Source organism: Benincasa hispida, chromosome 5 (assembly GCF_027475165.1).
Source record: "Benincasa hispida cultivar pf3 chromosome 5, pf3_genome.v1.1, whole genome shotgun sequence".
Classification (NCBI taxonomy): Eukaryota; Viridiplantae; Streptophyta; class Magnoliopsida; order Cucurbitales; family Cucurbitaceae; genus Benincasa; species Benincasa hispida.
In genome coordinates, this window is record NC_143482.1 from 12,729,812 (window position 1) to 12,750,926 (window position 21,115).

Here is a 21,115-nt window from a genome sequence, read left to right on the forward strand (position 1 = left end):
GGCAATTCTATTTTGTTAAGTTGACATTCTTCATTATCCGAAAATATTAATGCGTTTAACACTTTAAATTTCATTTCCTGGTTATCTACGTGCATGGTCAGTTCTCCCTTGTGCACGTATATTAGTACTTTCCCAGTGGCGAGAAAGGGGCATCCAAGAATGATTGGTACATCCCTATCTGCTTCATAATCAAGGATGATGAAATCCGCTAGGAATATGAATTTTTCAAGTTTCACCAGAACATCCTCAATCTTTCCTTCAGGATATGTGATCGTCCTATCAGTAAGTTGAAGTATTACAGAAGTGGGTTGCGCTTCACCAATTCCTAATTTCTTGAAAATTGAGAGTGGCATGAGGTTGATGCTTACTCCCAGATCACACAGTGCATGTCCCATGTCCAGCCCTCTGATTGAGCACGGGACTGTGAAGCTTTTCGGATCCTTCTGTTTCTTGGGTAATTGATTACTGACTAATGCATCACACTCCCGCGTTAGAGCAATTACGTCTGTCTCATTGATTCTCCTCCTCTTTGTCAGAATATCCTTAAAAAATTTGACGTACTTTAGCATTTGTTCTAAGGCTTCTATAACTGGGATATTAATGTGCAGTTGCCTCAAAAGTTCAAGAAAACGCTTAAGCTTCTGCTCATCATTCTTCTTCGGGAAGCGTTTGGGAAATGGTGCTCTCAACTGCACCGCAGGTTGTTCCGCATTAGATGTGCTTGGGTTCGAATGACTTGTGGATTCTGGCGTCCGTTCTTTTTTATCTTCCAATGCCTTCGAGCCTGTTATGTACTCAGTTGAAGGAAGTTTGGTTCTTGGGTTCACGGTTCCTTCTACAAGAGGTCTGCCACTTCGCAATGTCACCGCGTGACATTGCTCTTTTTCGTTGTTATTTTCTGGGGTTTTCATATTGCTGGGCATGACTCTTAGTGGCCAATTCTTCAGCTTACTAGCAATTTGCCCCACTTATATCCCCAGATTTCTGATGGATGATGCATGGTTTTTTAGCAATGCATCGTTCTAGGCGATATATTCCTTTAAGAGGTTTTCAAGCAGAGAAGCTGAACTCGACGCATGACTTCTCTATTAAAGGATTGTTGGTGCGGTTGATACGATGGTTGGAATCCAGGCGGTGGTTCTTGCCTATGCTGCTGATTTACCCCTGGTTGGTGTTGCTCCTGTTTGTGACCTCCCCAAGAGATATTTTGATGGTTCCTCCATCCGGGATTATAGGTGTTCGAGAATGGGTTGTTTTTAATAAAGCATACCGACTGTGGATTATGTGGGCAATTAGTGTAGGAATAAAGATTTCCATGGCCCACACAACTAACCATGGGCTGTATGAATGTTTCCACCTAATTTACCTTTTGCGAGTTTGATGCGTTCCCCAGTGATATATTCTGCAAAAGGTTTGTCATGGTAGCCACTTGTGTAGAGAGCATGGCTATTGTGTTAGAATCAACAAAGTTCATATTCTGAGATCGTCTCCTCCTATTTGCTCTTGCGTCATAAGTGTCATCTACCCATTCCATATTATGCTTGGCAATGCGGTTCAGTATTTTCTTAGCTTCATTATAAGATTTGTCCATGATACCACCAGCTGTAGCTGCGTTGGCTGCCATTTGAGATGATCTGTTTAATCTGCCATAAAAGGTTTCCATCTGGACAGTTAACGGTAGTCCGTGATTAGGGAAATTCTTGACCAGTCCTTTAAAGTGTCCCATTCAGGACTCAAGGTTTCGAATTCGTCTTGCTTAAAGTTCATTATTTTCTCTCCGCCTTCTTGCGTTCGTGGTGGGTGGGAAATATTTCTGCATGAATTTTCCCACTAACTTTTCCCAGGTCATTATCTCTCTAGGCTCTAAAGAACTTGCCCATTGCTTTGCGTCATCATGCAGAAAATATGGGAATAAAGATAGCCTGATAGCTTCTGGGGTGATCCCAAGAATCACAAACGAGTTGGATGTCTCCAGGAAACGTTTCATGTGGGCGTGAGGGTCTTCTCCATGAGCACCCTCAGACTGGCCAGCTGTTTGAAGAATTTGTAACATCACAGATTTCATCTCAAATCTTGTCCCATCTGGCATTGGATATATGATCCCTGGTGAGAAATCATACAACACAGGAGATGCATACTCCTGCATGGGCCGCGTACTACTGTTTGCCATTATGATAGGATTTTGAGTAGCGTGGGCTAGCTATTGAGCTAAGTTATGATTTGCTTGCTCGTCTGCCATTTGTTATTGCCTGATTTGCTGTCTGAGTAGTTGTTGACTTAACCTACGGCGATGATTAGATCGATTTCTTCGTCAGAAGGTTCTTTCAACTTCGAGGTCGTATACGAGTTCAGGAGTGTTTTCCCTTCTCAGAAACGTTTACAAGCTTCAGCTTAGCTCGCAATACTCCCTCAATCGTAAGTTTCTACAAAAGATACAAACAAAATTTCTGGTTAGTTTTGTTGCTAAATCCCCGAAAACGGCGCCAAAAACTTGTTTGTTGGATTCGTAATGCGATCTTAGGAGTGTATTGTATTAGGTAATTGGAAAAATAGAGTGCAAATGTGATTGATGTGTTGATGCATTAGTGATGTGTGAAGGGACGCGTGTGACACTCCTCTTTATGCGTTCAAGTTTTCTTGAATCAGATCCAAGTATAAATCCAACTCAGGTTCCTGATAAGTACAGGGTCGAACTTAGGGATTTAGATTAAAGCTAGTGCAGGGCTTGCGTTATAGCTGATGTAGAATTATCCTAAATAAATGCGGAATGAGTTTTCTACATTAAGTTTGTTGTGTGCGTGCAAGAGGATACAAAAAGATCAAGTAGAAAACAGGGGTCGTGTGAAAATGGTGTAGTGCAAGTGGTATGCGTCGATCTAATTGAAATGTACACTTACAGGAATGCGATGTGGATGGAAATGACTTGTTCATCTTTGTAAATGCATTAGATTTCTACTTACCTTCTATTCAGCACTTTTCAATGCGAATTTCATACAATTTCCCATTTCTAGGATGTATTCGTTAGTCACAAATGCAATAAAACACTAGTGCGTCTATCTCTAGATGTACCGAGCATTTCTAACTTAATGCTTGCTTGCTTATTCTCTCGAATAATTCAAGCTAAAGCAGCTTTAACCAAATGATTTAGTTGGCTTAGACGTTTAGAAATGGATTTTGCATGAAGTTATAGATGCATCTAACGTAAAGCAAGAAATAAACAGTAGTGAAGTGTAGTAGATCAAATATGTGAATTCATAAAGAAACCGATTATCTTTACAAGATCAATACTCAGTCAAATGAGATGAAGAGAATTAGAAGTCAGATGAAAAGAAAGGAGTCAAGCTGCAGAGTACAATCTCTTATCCTCTTTAGCTCAATTTAAATTCGTGTACAACTAACTTGTAGAAGAAATGGAAGAAAATTCTCTCTCGAGCTAAGTTTTCTCCACTCCTTGATCGACGGTGGAGGTGGTTCTCTTCCTTCTTGTGTTCTTCTTATCACAGCAGCACAACTCTAAGTCTCCAAATTTCAGAATTATACAAATTTAGCGAATGGTCACATCTGGTGGGATTTCTTCTGTTTATTGGTGTTGTTTTTCATCAGCTTGATGATGGGACAACATTAAATTCCATACCCTGGTTAGCAGCCTGACATTCAGACACTTTTCAGACACCGCCAGCTGTAAATGCCCATGCTTACAAGTGGTGATTTGACATAAACATCCTGAATCAAGAATCTTTCTTGCGTTGAAACCCCTCCGACGCATGTCTATGCGTTGAAGTTGCCTGCGACACTTAGAATCTTTGTTGAAATCCTGCAATATTATGCATTAGTGCCGCAGTTTTTCAGTAATAAACACTCTTTTGCATGAGTTTGGTAGTGTTTGAGTAATTCCATGCGTTTTCTCTAAGAATGATGAGATTTTATCATTAAAAATCCTAATTGTTCCAACTTTTGAGAGACAATAACTTGTATTTCTACAAGTTAACAATAATCATTAGTAAAAGTGATGAAATATTCATAACCTCCCATAGCTCTTACATTCATTGGACCATAGAGGTTTGAATGTACTAGCTCTAAAATTTCTTTGGCCCTGTGACCTTTTCTAGTAAAAGGCCTCTTAGTCAACTTGTCTTCAAGGCATGACTCACACACAGGCAAAGAACTTTCTTCTAACTTACTTAGAAATCCATTCTTCACCAACATCTCAATCCTATTGAGATTGGTGTGTCCTATTCTTAAGTGCCAAAGTTGGGCATTTTTCATAGGAGAAATGTTAAATCTTTTATGTTGAGTTACTGCAGTTTTAAACAATTCAGTGTTATGGAGGGCATTAGTTGCTAACGGTCTTAGCACATAAAGATTATTTTCTAGTTTTGCAGAAAAAATATCAACACCATTCTTAGAAATAAACACTTTATTGGAAAGAAAGTTGATATTATAATATTGTTCAAGCAAACATTTTATAGAAACTAAGTTTCTTTTTAAATCAGGAACTACATATACATCTTTTAAAATAAGAAACCTTTTCTGTAAAGTCAACTGGAGACCTCACACTACCATAGTCGAGACGACGTGCCCAGTTTCAACTCGCATCGTCATCTCACCAGTATCTAATTGCCGCCAGGAACTAATTTCCTAAAATGAAGAACAAACATGGTTAGTGGCCCCAGAGTCAATAATCTAGGCATAATCATCATTCTCCACTAAACAAGTTTCCAATACAAGCAAATCGTATTTACCTTGTTTGGCCTTCTTCTTTTCTGCCAAATATTTGGGGCAGTTTCGTTTCCAATTACCATCTTGGTTTCAATTGAAACATTTTTCTTTGTCAGCCTTGATAAGTTGTCTACCCCTATGAGCACCAACTTCGGGGTTAGCTTTCCCCTTTCCACCCTTCTTCTTTTTTCACTTTTTGGTGTCGGAAGAAGAAGATACAGACTTAGTTCCAGAGGTCAAACCTTTATGGATCTTTTTAGAAGATGAAGCAACATTTGCTTCACCCTTCTTCTCCATACTTTTCAACAAGGATTGGAAGGTCTGTAGTGAAGGAGTAATATAACATGAAAATGAAGAATTTAGAATCAATAAGCACTTAAACTACATTTAATTTGATTTTTAAATATGCTATTCATATGACATTCATAAGAGGGTTTGAAACAATCATTACCTTTGAAGATCTCTGCCACGAATTCAGCAGAATTTCACCAAGATTGAGCTTGATTCTTCAAGAAGACCACCACCAAGATCTTCTTCACTATGCTCAAGAAGGAATGTGTGGTGGAAACACTCAAATCAAGCTGAATTGAAGATGAACTAGTGAGAGTGGAGTAGGGTTTTCAATTTTCAAGCATTTCAGTAAGTAAAGTCAGATTCACCTCTAATCTTTCTGCATGAAACTTGTATATATAGATTGAAATCATGCAAAATAGTAGGACTGGAGAATTAATAAATAAATTGGTGGATTTTGGTGATAAATCACCATAAGAGATAGTGGATTTTTCCAAGAATGGAAAAATCCACTACTCTTTAATTTTTAATCATTTTTCTTAAAAATTAATTTTTATTTTACATAAAACCATTTTATTTAAAAACTAGATTTATAAATTTAATTAAAAAACAATTAATTTATATTAACTAATTTTATTTAATTAAACCTTTTAATTAAAAGAATATTAATTTAATATCTTAATATTAAATTAATAAAACATCAAATCCACCAATATGATTTAATTTCATATTTAAATCATAATTTAAATATTAATTGATTTTCCAATTTCGTTTAACTTCAACTAAATTAAACGTTTTTAATTATATCATATACAATCAATTGAAAAACTCTAAAACTAAATTTGAACATTTCAAATTCATACCCCTAAATTCAAAATTCATCTAATCAATTACTCAATTCATTATTCCAATTTATGAGCTAGTAGAGGGTCTTAATGGACCTACAGATCATGAGCTCTAACGATTTGTAATTAATTCGTTAAACTCTTTAAACCGAATTGATTATTATTCGTTAACTATCAAGGCACACCACTATAGCTCGATAGTTGCACTCTTCTCACTGTAGATGTATTTCTATCCATTTTAACCATAATCACTAAGTCGATCCTTCACAGGTTGTTTGTATTTACAGCTGGGTCAAAATTACCGTTTTACCCATGTAAATACATCTTGTTCCTTAAGTTCCTATTGGCCTTCTAATGATCAATTGATTCATAATACCACTTATGAATCATGTCCCTCTCTATCATGAGAAGGCGGGGCCCCGATTATTCAAGATCTGAAATCAACACTTAAGAGAATAACCTATCTGCTAACCCTAAAACGGGTAGGAGTGAATTCCATCTCGCAGGGCTATGTCCCCAGCTATCTATCTGGTCTTATCCTCAAAATGGAAGGCTTATCGTGCAGTGTTGTTAGACTACTCTCACCCATGCAGGTCAAAGAACAATCCTGAATAAACAAGAGTTCATAGCTAGCTCAAGATTAAGATCGAGTTATCCTAGGTTACTTTAGTATGAAATAGTCAATTTTAACAGTAAATGGTCGTTATAAAGAAAAGTGACTATTTCGTGGTCCAGTCTTTATGCAAGCTCATTGCATCGAATGCCCCCACTCACATGTCTCTACATGAATTATCTGTGAATCACATCATTTGTATTACTTATAAAAATGGGCCGTATCCAATAGTGTTAACAAGATGAGATACCCAATTTCATCCATATACTTATAGACCATTTAGGCTATATACTATTAACTTGATACTGTTTAGGTCACTACATAAAGTAGTATTCATACTTTAGCCATGGATATGTTTATTGGATTTTCATAATAGAATGCAATATCAACAATTTTATCGATACAATACTTTAATATTTTATTGATAAATAGAATGTTAGTTCTAGGACATTCCCAATAATCTCCCACTTGGACTAAAACTCCAGTGAGAATAAATATATATAATACAATGTTGAGAAACATAGAGGGAAAATACAATAAACTAGGGCATCACTAATACCATAGATATTCTCCGATTTGCCCTAGATTACGTTACTTGGAGTCCTAGTCCAACCAGGTGGCTCTCAAACACTTTAGCCGAAAGGGCTTTCGTAAATGGATCAGTAAGGTTGTCTTTAAAGGCTATCTTCATGACGATCACGTCTCCTCGGTGTACTATCTCTTTAATGAGATGGTACTTTCTCTCAATATATTTTCCACGTTTGTGACTCCTTGGTTCTTTCAAGTTGGCAACAGCACCACTATTGTCACAATATAGTGTGATAGGTAGGTGCATATCCGGAACTACTTCTAAGTCTGCCAAGAATTTACGTAGCCATACTGCTTCTTTAGTGGCTTCACATGCAGCTTCGTATTCTGCTTCCATCGTGGAGCCAGCGATACAACTCTGTTTAATGCTTCTCAAAACTATAGCTCCTTCATTGAGAGTGAAACTGATCCTAAAGTAGATTTCCTTAAATCTACATCAGTCTGGAAATCAGAATCAGTGTATCCAGTAAGGATAAAATCCTTAGGTCTATATACAAGCATATATGATAACTGGCAGAAATGCCAATTATTATAAGTCTTTTATTTAGAATTATGAGGGTTAACAAGTAGAAAACACAATGATAATACTTAGAATTTGTGAAAAATTGAGTTTTGCATCGATTAGCACCTAAATCCTCACTGACTCCAATATTATGCGTTACTCCATGCCAAAATGTCTATTTTTGTAGCTATCACAGGAATCAAATGCATGCATTTGAAGTAAGTAATTGCAGACAAATGCATGCGTTGAAGCCAGGCGATCGCAAAGACCGATGCATGCGCTGAAAATTAGATCGCATGCGTCCATCGCATGGAAGTTCTGGTGATCGAATGCGTCCATTGCACGGAAGTTGCAGTGATCAGGCGGATGCGGTGATCAATTGGAAATTGCGGTTATCGAATGCGCCCATCGTACTAAAGTTGCGGTGATCAAGCGGATGCGGTGATCATTTGGGGATTGCGGCCACGGAGTGACAACCATAATAAAAGAATGATCGCAAGATGGGAATGATGTGTTGATGCTTTAGCTGAATCAAGCTCGGACTCATACTTTGAGAGTATCAACAAGATAAGATGATGTGACATTACCTATACCATGACAAAAGCAGAAGTGAGCCATAACGCAATCATGATAGCTGTCGGCGTTTAAACTCTATAAATAGCCTTTGGACCTTAATTTCAATCCATCTGCCACAAGGTAGAGGTTTGCGATCATAGGTGAGAGCTTGAGTAAGATTTTCAGTGAGAATTCTTCACCTCCACAAACCAGACCGAGTGACAACCAGAGCTTGCGCCGGAGATAGAGCTCGAGAGAGACATCTCCACCATTCATCCATGGCACCACTGGCAGCCTTGACACAGAGTGTCACACCTCTTCCCTAGCCTTAGCCTCAAGACTTGGAAGGAAGTATGAGGGTACACCAGTAGTATTCCAAAACAACATTTTAAATTAACATTTCCCCCCTTATCTATTAAAGACTTTAACATATTTACCATAATTTATCTAAGTTTCATACATATAGTTCAATTTCCTATGTTTCTTTATCACATGATCCGAGTCGTGCCCTGAGAATTTACCAAGTCCTGGTGTTTTGGTGGTTTGTAGACTCCTTCTTGAATGCTCCGCTTTGCTACCGGGGGGAGGGGGGGGGGGGATAGAAGAAAGCATTTGGAAGAGTGTGAGCTACTAAGCCTAGTGAGTGGTGTTTTGAAAATAATAATCACATAATCACAATTTCAGTATAATTTATGCATGATCATGTGTAAATTCATTCATTCATCATCCTCCAGTTCCATGCTATACTTGGCATGTTCATATCATGTACATACTATCAATCATAACAACTTTTTATGTAAACTTTCCTATAACCCACTTTTCCCGCCAATGTGCACATCGACAATTCTTTTTCCGCTAGAAATGCTTAGGTAACTTGACTATATTTCCCGCCGGTCGTCACCGACTATTATTTCCCGCCGACCGAGGCTAACTATATTTTCCCGAAAAGTACCTTTTTTAAGCATGCTGACTTATGTAGTCCGGGTATAATCTCAGTTTTCATAGAAATTTCACAAACAATATCATGGTAAGCAGCATAACTTCATCAACATGCATTTTGCACTTATAAAACTAAGTAACCACTCATCGCAAGAAAGTTTTTCCACTAAAATCACCTTGAGAATACCTTTTTGAGAATTCCTCCATATCAATGGAAATTCCTCAATTAATACTTGTTATATCAATAAATAATGTCAAAATAGCCAAAATACCATTATATAATGAAAATACCAGCTTACCCTACTCAAATTTAGCCAAAATCCTAAAATTAGCCTCATTAGAGGTTATTTGGACTGTGGTAGGCAGCTGGGTGTTTGGCTATGTGTAGGGTGGGTGTGTTGTGCCGCACAGGGGGCTGACGCATTAAGCGTGCGTGCATGGTAGAGCTGCTGCACTGGGCGTGATGCATCACACGGTGGGGCAGCTGCGTTGGGCTAGCGCGTGGGATGCGTCGAGCGTGGCACACTGCTGGACAGACGCAGCGCTACAAGGCGTGCGCACAGGGTGCCGGATGCGTGGGCCGGCTGTTCGTTCAGGTTGGCTCAATGCCCCACCAACACAACCTTTGTTTCTGTCTAACTCCAATTAACTTGGCAGCCTAATAACTCAAACGTAACACTCTAAATATGCTCTCAACATAAGCTTTTGGTGATGGTATGAATAAATCCTTCTCGCCTAACCCCTCTTTTTATTGCCATTCCAAACTCACCCCCTTGTGACAACTCAACTTCCATTTGTCTCACTTTGGAGCTGCCACACTTAGCCTACTCCAGCCTAGCCTTAAGTTGTTCTCACCTCAACTTGCTAGCCAAAATTTCCTTTTTTGCATGTAATCTCCTTCACCCACCTCCTACTTAGGGTGATAAGACTTCCATTGCATGAAATCTCCTTTGTCCACAGCCTACTAGAACTCTGTATGATCCTCCTTTTGCCACCTAAATCACTTAAATACTTACATATTCCTTCATTTAGATTTTTTAAGACTCATGATCGTATACTATTGGCATCTTCCTGGGAGTTCCTTTCCATTAATTAGCCTTACTCTTTGTCCTTCATGCATCAACTTACCTCCATTGAAATTCCACTTAGCCATCGCATGAGTCGGCCATCACCAATGCATAGGGTGGCCGCTCACCCTTGACGCATGGCTTGCTAGGTATGCTTGCTCGGCCTACTTGGCATGGTTGCACGATGCTGACCATCAACGCATGGGCGTGCTACCTAGGTGCTTGTGTGCTTGGCCGCATAGGCGCACTCGGCCGCGTGGGCTTATCTCGCCACATGGGTGTGCCTTACTGCATGGGCATGCGCTTGGCATAGCGCATCGACGCATGGTTGGTCGATAGACTCAGCAGCACTCGACACATAGATGGCTTGCCCGCTCGACACATAGGTAGGGCTCTCGGCATACCTGTTCGACGCATGGCCTGTGCGCTTGGCATGCCCACTTGACGCATGCCTCCTGCCCGTGTCCCCATGCCTTTGCATTGGTTGTATGCAAGCCCTTAGCCATTTTTCAAGTCTTCTTGCTTGCATTCTCCATGCACTCTTGCATTTAATGTTTTAATGTTTTTCACTCTTTGCCCCAATATCCTTACTTAGGATTTTTCTTCTCTATTTAACCTTCCACTTTAGATTTAGTGTTAGGGTCTTATATAGAGCCCCTTCATTTCTCTTCTAATCTCTGTAGTATATTACATTTTAGCTTAAGATATTAAGACATTTTGTGATCAATGCAAATCTTGATTCCTTCACTACCGTCTTCTTCATCATCTTTATCTTTATCATTGTTCATCTTCAGCGTTTATTTATCAAAGGCGATCATATGCTTAATCGTGTAGCCTAGAGATGGGACGCATGTAGCAACCCACTGAGAGGTGTGCGTTGTGCAAGTATAGTGAGTTAATCCTCTTTGCTTGGTGAAAGGCTATAGCAATGCCTGTCTATGGGATGTTGCATTACTTGTCTATAAGTTAAATAGCCGCGTCTAACTGCCTGAGAAGGTAAGAGATGGAACGCACTAAAGCAAAGTATGCATTGTTCCTAGAGATAGGCACAATCTTATGCTTAATGCAACCATGCACTATAGAGATATAGTCATGCGGCTGACCACCGAGGTGTGCGATGCGTTAGTGTGACGAGCTGGGATTACTCGGGTGATTTAAGACAATAAACATTACTATGCGTTAATGGTTGTTGTGCATTTACCTATTCTCATCGCAAGTCTTCTATTGCTCAATCTGTTGAGTTAGGAGTAGGATTAGTGTGTAAATCCATAAACTTCTTCTTTTTATTTTTATTCATCACCTCAAATGCATTGCTTCACCAGCATTATTGAGTGACAAGTCCCTGTGTTCGACCTCAGATTACCTGAGAAACTTGCATTCGCGTTATACTTGGTGCAAGCATAAGAAAACTTGTGATAGGAACGCATAGTCATTACTAACTAGATTAACGCATTTTCATTCCGACGCATGACCTCCGATGCATGGGCATAAAAGCCATGTCTAATGCATGATTGCATGTACAACCATCCGTTCCCAATAAATTTTCTCTTTCCTTAATAAAAAAAATTTCCTACCCAAACAATATAGTCCCTTGTTCTCTTTAGATACTTGAGGATGTTTTTGACAGCATTCCAATGACTGTGTCCTGGATTGGATCGGAACCTGCTAACGATTCCAACTGCAAAGCATATGTCAGGACGTGTACATTACATTGCGTACATCAAACTCCCAACTGCAGATGCATATGGAATGCTTTTCATTTCCTTAACATCTTGAGGTGTCTTAGGACACTATTCCTTTGAAAAATGAATTCCATATCTAAATTGAAACATGCCTTTTGGAATTTTGCATATTATATATTGACAACATTTTATCAATATAAGATGCTTGAGATAGTGCTAGGATTCTATTCTTTCGATTTCAGAAAATTTGTATCCCTAGAACATATTTAACATCACCCAAATCTTTCATTTGGAACTGTGTTGCTAACCATCTCTTTACGTTAATAAAAAAGCTTGTCTCATTCCCAATGAGCAAGATATCATCAACATAAAGTACTAAGAATGCTACAGTCTTATTGACTATTTTCCTGTGTACATAAGGTTTGTCTACATTCTGTTCGAAGCCATAGGATTTGATCGCATTATCAAATCTTATATTTCAAGATTTTGAAGATTTCTTTAACCCATAAATGGATCGTTTAAGCTTACAAACGTTCTATTCTTGTCCTTGTCGATGAACCCTTCTTGTTGAGACATAAAAATACTTTCATCCAGATGGTCGTTTAGAAAAGCTGTCTTGACATCCAATTTCCATATCTCATAGTCATAATATGTGGCAATGGATAGAAGTATTCTTATAGATTTTATCATGGCAACAGGAGAAAAGGTTTCTTCATAATCAATCCTTTCTCTTTGGATAAAACCTTTTGCCACGAGTCTGGCTTTGTAGGTTTGCACCTTGCTAGTTTGATCTCATTTTATTTTGTAGATCCATTTACAACCTATAGGTTTGACACCATGTGGTTGATCTACAAGTTCCTAGACAGAATTGAAATACATTGACTCCATTTCAACGTCTATGGCTTTTATCCACTATTTCTTGTCAACATCTTCCTTTGGCTTTTTAAAGGTTAATGGATCCTCTCATCATCAAGTATGATGTTTTGAGTTTCTATTAAACCCATATAGCGTTCAGGTTGCTGAATAACCCTTCCACTATGTTGAGGCATACTTAATTCTTGAGAAGGACGTGATAGGGCAACAACAGTTGTTGAAGGACCAGCTTGATCAACAACTCTTATTGATTTTTCTCCAACATCTTTGGTCATTTCTGGTAATATTAGTTTACTGCGAGGTTGATGATTTTTAACATGATCTTCTTCCATGAATGTAACATTTATTGATACAAACACTTTGTCTTCTTGGAGATCTAGAATAGTCGTTCTTTTTTTTCTTTAGGGTATCTTACAAAGAGGCATAACTTCAAACGTGTTTCCAGTTTTTTAGGATTTTGTACCAACATGTGTGCTGGACAACCCTAGATACAGAAATGATGTAAAATTTTTTTTCATCACTTCCATAATTCATACGGTGTTTCTGAAACACTCTTTGAAGGAACAACGTTCAAAATATATACTACAGTCTGTACTGCATAGCCCTAAAAGGATTAAGGTAACTGAACATAACTCATCATTGATTGGACCATGTCTAACAAGATTTGATTTCTCCTTTCTACAACACCATTTTTTTGTGGTGTTCCAGGTGTCGTGAGTTGGGATTGAATTCCATGATCTACTAGATAGTTCTGGAATTGTAAATCCATATACTCACCACTTCGAAGTGTTTTAATTCTTTTACTTAAAATATTTTCTGTCTCGGTTTTTAATTCTTTGAACTTTTCAAAAGTTTCAGATTGTGACTTATTAACTAAATGTAGCCATATCTAGAGTAATCATCAATAAAATTGACAAAATACTGATAGCCTCCTCGTGCTTTTACATTCATCGGACCACATAGATCTGAATGTACAAATTCGAGAGGCTCTTTGGCACGAAGGCCTTTTTCAGAAAAAAGATATTTTTGTCATTTTTCCCTCAAAACATGATTCACATGGAGGTAAAGTACTATCTTCTAACATACCTAGATGACCGGTTTTAATGAATCTCTTAATCCTGTTGAGATTAATGTGACCAAGTCTGAGGTGCCAAAGATAGGCGTTAGGAGAAATTTTTCATCTTTTATTTTGAGTCTCAAGCATTTTAAATATCTCTATATTTAGAATGACCTTTGCTTCAGTTGGTTTTATATGTACAAGTTATTTTCGAGTCTTGCAAAACAAATATGAACACCTCTTGAAAAAACAAACACTGCATTAGATTCAAAAAATATTTTGTACATATTTTCTAGCAGACAGGAAATGAAGATTAAATTTCTTTTCATCTTAGGTACATAATATACATTTCTAAGTGAGATGAAAAATTCTCCAAAAAATAGCTTGACATCTTCTACTACATGAGCCAAAATGACTTCTCCGTTCCCACCTTGAAAGTCATTTCTTATTCAGAAAGTTTTTTCCACGAACTAATTTCCTATAGAAAAGTGCAAATATGATTAGCGGCGCCTGAATCTAATATCCAGGTTAGGTGAGTATTCTCCACTAGACATGTTTCAACTACTAGTAAATCTAATTTACTTTGGTTCCCCTTTTCCGCTTTCTTTTCTACTAATACTTTAGGCAGTTACGCTTCCAGCGCCCATTCTCTCCACAATGGAAACACTTTCCTTTTGAAGCTTTGTTTTTGTTTTTGTTTTTCTTTGCAGTGATTTTCTTATTCCCTTTACCCTTATTCATTTATACGGTCTCGTCTTTTGAAAAAGAGGGAACATACTTCTTTTTATCAGCGGGTTTTATTCCAGACATAGAACCCTTTAGAAACTTTTTAGGTCATGAAATAACATTTACTTCACCTTCTTTAAGTTTCATCATAGACCGATACGTATGTAGTTCGTTCGACTGTGTAGTCAAATTTTAAGTAATTTTGTTCATAACAACATTTGTTCTGAAAGGTAGATAACTCTTTGGAAGGGATTCTAATATCATACTGACTTGACTGATTTCATCTATCTTCGCCCCATGAGCCTCAGCAATATTAAAATGGGCCATCATATCAAGAACATGTTCTCTAACATTGGTACCATCTTTCTTGCAAGTACTATAAACATACTTAATGGCTTCATGTCGAACAGAGGATGATAGTTGCTCGAACATCTCTTGGAACGACGCCATTATCTCACGGGCAGTGGGCATTACCTCATGTTTCTTATTAAGTACATCAGATATACTTGCTAAGATATAAGCCTTGGCTTTTTCGTTAGCCCTAACCCACCGATCAAAGATGTCCCAAACATTTTGGTTCGCTGTTGTACTGGGAATCGGAGGACATTCCTTTGTCAACATAAACCTCAAATCATCCACAACTAATATCGTATTAATGTTGGATTTCCAGTTTGAATATCCTTCTCTGTTAAACTTATTAGAAGCAAGTAGTTGTATAATTGAATTTTACATTGCTGAAAAAATTTAAACAAATTCTATAAAACTTATGCATCTAAATCCAATTTTTGCAAAGAAATAAAGTACCCATTTTTCTTTATTTAGTTTTGCAATAATACTTCAGTGATTCAGAATAGTTGCTAACATGGGGCAGTAAAAAGATCTTTCACTGAAGCAAGACAATCTTGTCCAAATACTATATCAGAATAACTCTTTATTCCTATAGTTCTTTTGGTTATCGTTTTTGGTCAAAATCGTTACTGACGATTAGTATTTCTTGTAAGTGTGACCCGCCATTTTCATATTTTAAAGAAAGGTATGAATATGCCCCCGAGATGAAGACAATATCCAAGACAGAACTATGAGACCCTATTCATTTCTGAAGCTTGGGTTGTTCCAAATCCTATGTTACAACCCTTCGTGGGGATCACCGTGGTTAACAACTAGCTAGTGCTGCCTAAAAACGATAGCAGGTGCAACATAGGAATCTCACGGTTCAAACTAATGGAGGAGACCGTAGAATAATATTGACACATTTCTTTCACCCACTTACTATGAACTACTTCCCCTATCCACCTTGTTATTGACCCATGCAAACACTTTTCGAATGGAGTAGTTGCGGTAAAAACGACACGAAGCCGAGCATGGATCTCACGGTGTGAACTCTTGAGGATGTGAGAGCTAATAACTATATATCGAATATATTGTTAATCGTTCACTGAAGTGTTCTAAATGTTTAGGTATCCATTTACTTAGGTTTAAAAACGGCTAACTTTAAACAATCTAAGTCTATATAACTTTTATGCAAGTATAACATTTATATTTGGATATAACCCTACGATATTTAAGTGTTTAAACCAGTTTCAAACCTCACACGTCTCACGCAAGCTAATAAAATCAGTTAACAATGCTCAATATTTCGGTCATAATCCCCATGTAGGAGGTGTTACGTAAACTGTCAACTTAAGTACCCCTAGCCTTAAATAAGTTTATGAACTGATTTGAGTTTGTAATCAAATTTTATAAGGTAACAATCTATTTTAATAGTTAAAACTAGTTATTAACCTAAGTGAGCATGTTGTGTATCTTTGTTATGGATTTTAAAATCTAATTTCATTTTATAACAACTTACAAAATTTTAGATATGTTGAACATCCACAACATACATCAAAGGTATTCAATATTTAATATAACATTTATATTAAATAAAATAAATCTAAAACATGCATACTATATATTATAACATTTTATAACATATTTTCAATGCATGTAACATGTTTTCTATTGTGGGATTTTAAATCTACATGGCATACTGTATGCATATACAAGATTTATTTAATTATAACATATATCACATGCATAAATAATTAAAACATACTGATATGATTTTAGTTTTGGTATTTTCAAGCAAAAAACGGCCTAAGAATTATAAAAATAGCAAGAAACAGCTCCAAACTACTTCCGAGCCGCTCAAACAGCTCCAAAAATAGCTTGAACCAGATGTGAACCACCTGAACCAGATGAATCAAAACCCTTTTGAAGGTGAACCAGGTTAAGTTTGAAGAAAATCGGTCAAACCGATCAATCCTCAATAAACCAGTTCAAGAATCTCCTTGTTCGACCAAAATCTTGCTAGGATGAACTAAATCTTGCTCCTCATTGAAAATCTTGCTCAAGCTCGATTCAAAATCTCGCTCGAACTCGAAATCTCGTTCCTCGTTGTAATCCCACTGAAACTCGATTTAAAATCTCGCTCGAACTTGAAATCTTGCTCCTCGTTGGAAATTTTGCTTAAACTTGATTCAAAATCTCACTTGAACTCTAAACCTCGCTTAAACTTGATTCAAAATCTCGCTTGAAATCTAAGTAGAAGCTCACGATCTAGAAATCTGCAACTCGACCTTCTTCACTTCTTTCTTCAATTACATCCTAATTGCAACTCTAATGACTCCAACTGAATTATAGACTCTTAAGCACATATTAAGGCCCATTAAACAAGAGCCAAGTACAAGAGTTACAACATAATTGAAAAGACTCAAATGCCAAAACACTGAAAAATCATATTAGTACTCTATTTTCATACAGTTCATGAAGAACACCCACCAAACTTAAATTAACAATAGTTAAGCATTAAAATCATGCTCTAATAACAATTGAAGGAGTAGTATAATAGACAACGGAAGAATTCAAAATCAATAAGCACTTAAACTACATTTAATTTGAGTTTTAAACGTGCTATTCATATGACATTCATAAAAGAGTTTTAAACAAACATTACCTTTGAAGATATCTTTCACGAATTCAGTAGAATTTCACCAAGATTGAGCTTGATTCTTCAAGACGACCACCACCAAGATTTTCTCCACTATGAGAAGGAATGTATGGTGGAAACACTCAAATCAAGCTGAATTGAACTAGTGAGGGTGAAGTAGGGTTTTCAATTTTCAAGCACTTCAGTAAGTAAAGTCAGAATCACCTCCAATCTTTCTGCATGAAACTTGTATATATAGATTGAAATCATGCAAAACAGTAGGGTTGCATGGAGGGCAGCTCCTACTTGGAGAATTAATGAAGAAATTGGTGGATTTTGGTGATAAATCACCATAAGAGATAGTGGATTTTCCAAGATTGTAAAAATCCACCACTCTTTAATTTTTAATCATTTTTCTTAAAAATTGATTTTTATTTTAAATAAAACCATTTTATTTAAAACTAGTTTTTATAAAATTAATTCAAAATTAATTAATTTATATAAAACTAATTTTATTTTATTAAACTTTTTAATTAAAAGAATATTAATTAATATCTTAATATTAAATTAATAGAACATCAAATCCACCAATATGATTCAATTTCATATTTAAATCACAATTTAAATATTAATTGATTTTCCAATTTCGTTGGATTTCAACTAAATTAAATGTTTTTAATTGTATCATATACAATCAATTGAAAAACCCTAAAACTGAATTTGAACATTTCAAATTCATAACCCTAAATTCAAAATTCATCCAATCAATTACTCAATCCATTATTCTAGTTTATAAGCTAGTAGAGGGACCTAATGAACCTATAGATCATGAGCTCCAACGATTTGTAATTAATTTGTTAAACTCTTTAAACCGAATTGATTACTATTCGTTAACTATCAAGGCATACCACTATAGCTCGATAGTTTATCATTGAGCAGAGCGGTCAGGTTGTAGTCAATGCTGTTCAAAACAGTATTGCAATGGAAATGCAGGAAACTTTCAGGTAAAGATTCCTGTATGAAGCTAACCAGACTCGCTTCATCGATGCTTGACCCATTCATCTCCACCATTTTGAAGTGGACCATCATGTTGAGAATATGTTCTTGAATAGATGCCCCTTCTTGTATACAGGTATTGAAGTATTTTAGAGTGTCATGCCTGAGCTGTACAGATGATTGTCCGAACATTCCCATCAGGGACTCCATGATCTCACGAGCTGTGAGCATGGGCTCATGCTTTTTGGCCAAGACTTCATTAAAGCTTGCCAAGATATACGCTCTGGCCTTTTCGTTCGTCCGTGTCCAACGCTTATATGCTTCCCAAAAATTTCAAGGAGCATTGGCAATAGGAATGAGAGGACGTTCCTCCATCAGAACAAATCAAAGATTATCGATGATTAGAATAGTATTGATTGTGTTTTTTCAACTAACATAATCCTCTCCCGTTAACTTATCTGCGACAAGTAACTTAAAGGTAGCCATTTCAAGAATTTGCTGAAAAAGAAGAAACTATTTTAACCTACTTGCATTAAACAACTTAAGAAAATCACTCATGATTTTAGCAAAATAGTCTAATGTACCCTAAGTTACATCTATTTTGTAATGATGTTTCAGTGAGGCAGGACAAAAGTCATCGTAGGGTGATCAAGTGCCCTTTCACTGAAATGAGACATTCTCAACCATTAGACAAAAACAACACCTTGTCACTGTAACTAAAGTCACCATTGTTAGGATAAGAATTTGTTAACATCCTTAACAATTCTTTGTAAGTGTAACCCCTCATTTTAGGTTCTAGAGTTTCGCTCCAATGAGCCAACCATAGGAAAAAATCGATTGGGACATGAAACTAAAACAACCCTATCCATTTCTGGAGATCAAATAAGCGTCATGCAATACAACCATCCTTTAGGGGGACACGCACGATGCTAATTGTTGGGATTGGTATCCTAATTCTCGCAAAGTCTTGTAGTTTGTAAACATTGTACACACATTGTTATTAATAAAATAATAATTATTTTATTTTCATTTACTCAGATCCAATAAACAAAGATCCATGGTTATTTTATGTAAACTTAAGCATGTATATGAGATATACAAGCGGATCATGCCTTAAGTAATAAACTAAAAGGTCCGTAGTATACGGATTAAGTAGGGATACCTTATCCTAGTAACACTATGGATCGACCCACTTTGTAGAGGTTTACAAGTGTTGTAAATTACTACAGATGGTCTTATCCTGACCACTCATGTGGAGACATGTGAGCGGGGGTGTCCTATACAAAGAGTTTGTATAAGACCGGGCCACAAGATGATTCTTCTATTTATATAACGCCATTGATAATTGAGACTTACATCTCACTAAAATGACCATAGGTGACATGACCTTAATCCTGAGTATTTTGGGAACTTCTGCCTATGAGGGCGGTTCTTTGATTAGTATGGGTGAAAGTGACCAGATTGCCAACTCAACAAACCTACCTTTTTGGGGATTTGTCTGATTAGGGAGCTGAGAACTTAGTTACACAAGATAGAATTCACTCCTTCCTTGAAATCAGGGTAAGTAGATAGATTGCTCCCTTAAAGGTTGATTTCGAGTCTTGAACATAGTGGTCACATCCTCTATTTGGAAGAGAGGACCCAGTCATAGTAGGACTATGACTTATTGTTCATTGGAGGAATCAGTGGTACTTAAGGAGTTAGATGTAACTACAAGGGAAAAATGAAAAATTGGCCCAGTTATACTTACGAGCGATCTGTGAAGGGTTATCGCACTGTTGATTAGTTGATATGGACACAGAAATATATCTATAGTAAGAAGAGTGCAACCGTCGGTCTTTAATGGAGTGCTCGATAGTTACTGGATGGTGGATCCCATGACTAAAGAGTTTAGTCACTTATTCACGTACCGTTGGAGCTTCAAGCTACAGGTCCATAAGGTCTCCTTGATAGCTCAATGGGTTCAAGTTGAGAATCAGATTTTGGTGTTGATTTGAAGTGTTTAACAAGAGGAAATTCAATTATATGTGATATAATTTGTGTAATGTATGAGATACATTATTTGGAGGAATTGATATAAATATGATTTATATCAAGTACCATAAAATAGAAAAAGAACTGTGGTTTATGTGTTTCATGAAATGAAATATTAAAACTATAGGTTATAGATATAATATGATAAGTTGGTTATCATATTTATTTATAATATATTAATTATATGATAATTAATTTTTTTTTCTCTAATAACCGATTGAGTGGGAGGTTATTGGAAGTTTTATGGTAACCATGAGATAAAAGAAATTTGTTTTCCTAAAATTAGAAGTTGCTTCATTCGGCAAGTACTCACGGAGACAAGCTATCAAATGAAAGAGTTTCACTAAGCGATAGTGTTGAAAGAGACTAAACGATTGTGTAGATTTGACTATACGATAGTCACTCAGCTGATCGTTGCTACACGATCAAGTGGCTAAGTCTATACGATATGCTGTCGTTTACTAAACGATCGAGCACATCATCTATGCGATAGACCAACATCTTATCTCCCACTTGCTCGATCATCTACTCGATCGTAGACCTCCAGTCTCTTCCTCAAGCCAAGATCATACAGAGCCTACAACTCCTAGATTCTCACGCCGAGAATACCAAGGGTAACTATTATGGTAGTGTCTTACTCAGTTTGTGAATAGAATTGGA

General features: G+C 36.9%; 1 protein-coding gene across 1 annotated transcript; it reads right to left on the bottom strand.

The window, feature by feature from the left end:
- Nucleotides 1-2,348: 2,348 nt before the first annotated feature.
- On the bottom strand, nucleotides 2,349-15,078 carry LOC150035911 (uncharacterized). The gene is made up of 3 exons (XM_090313509.1): nucleotides 14,728-15,078; nucleotides 4,561-4,638; nucleotides 2,349-2,423 (listed from the first exon to the last, which is right to left on the bottom strand). Exons 1-3 carry the CDS (start codon nucleotides 15,076-15,078, stop codon nucleotides 2,349-2,351), a joined length of 504 nt encoding a protein of 167 aa, XP_090169635.1.
- Nucleotides 15,079-21,115: the final 6,037 nt, after the last annotated feature.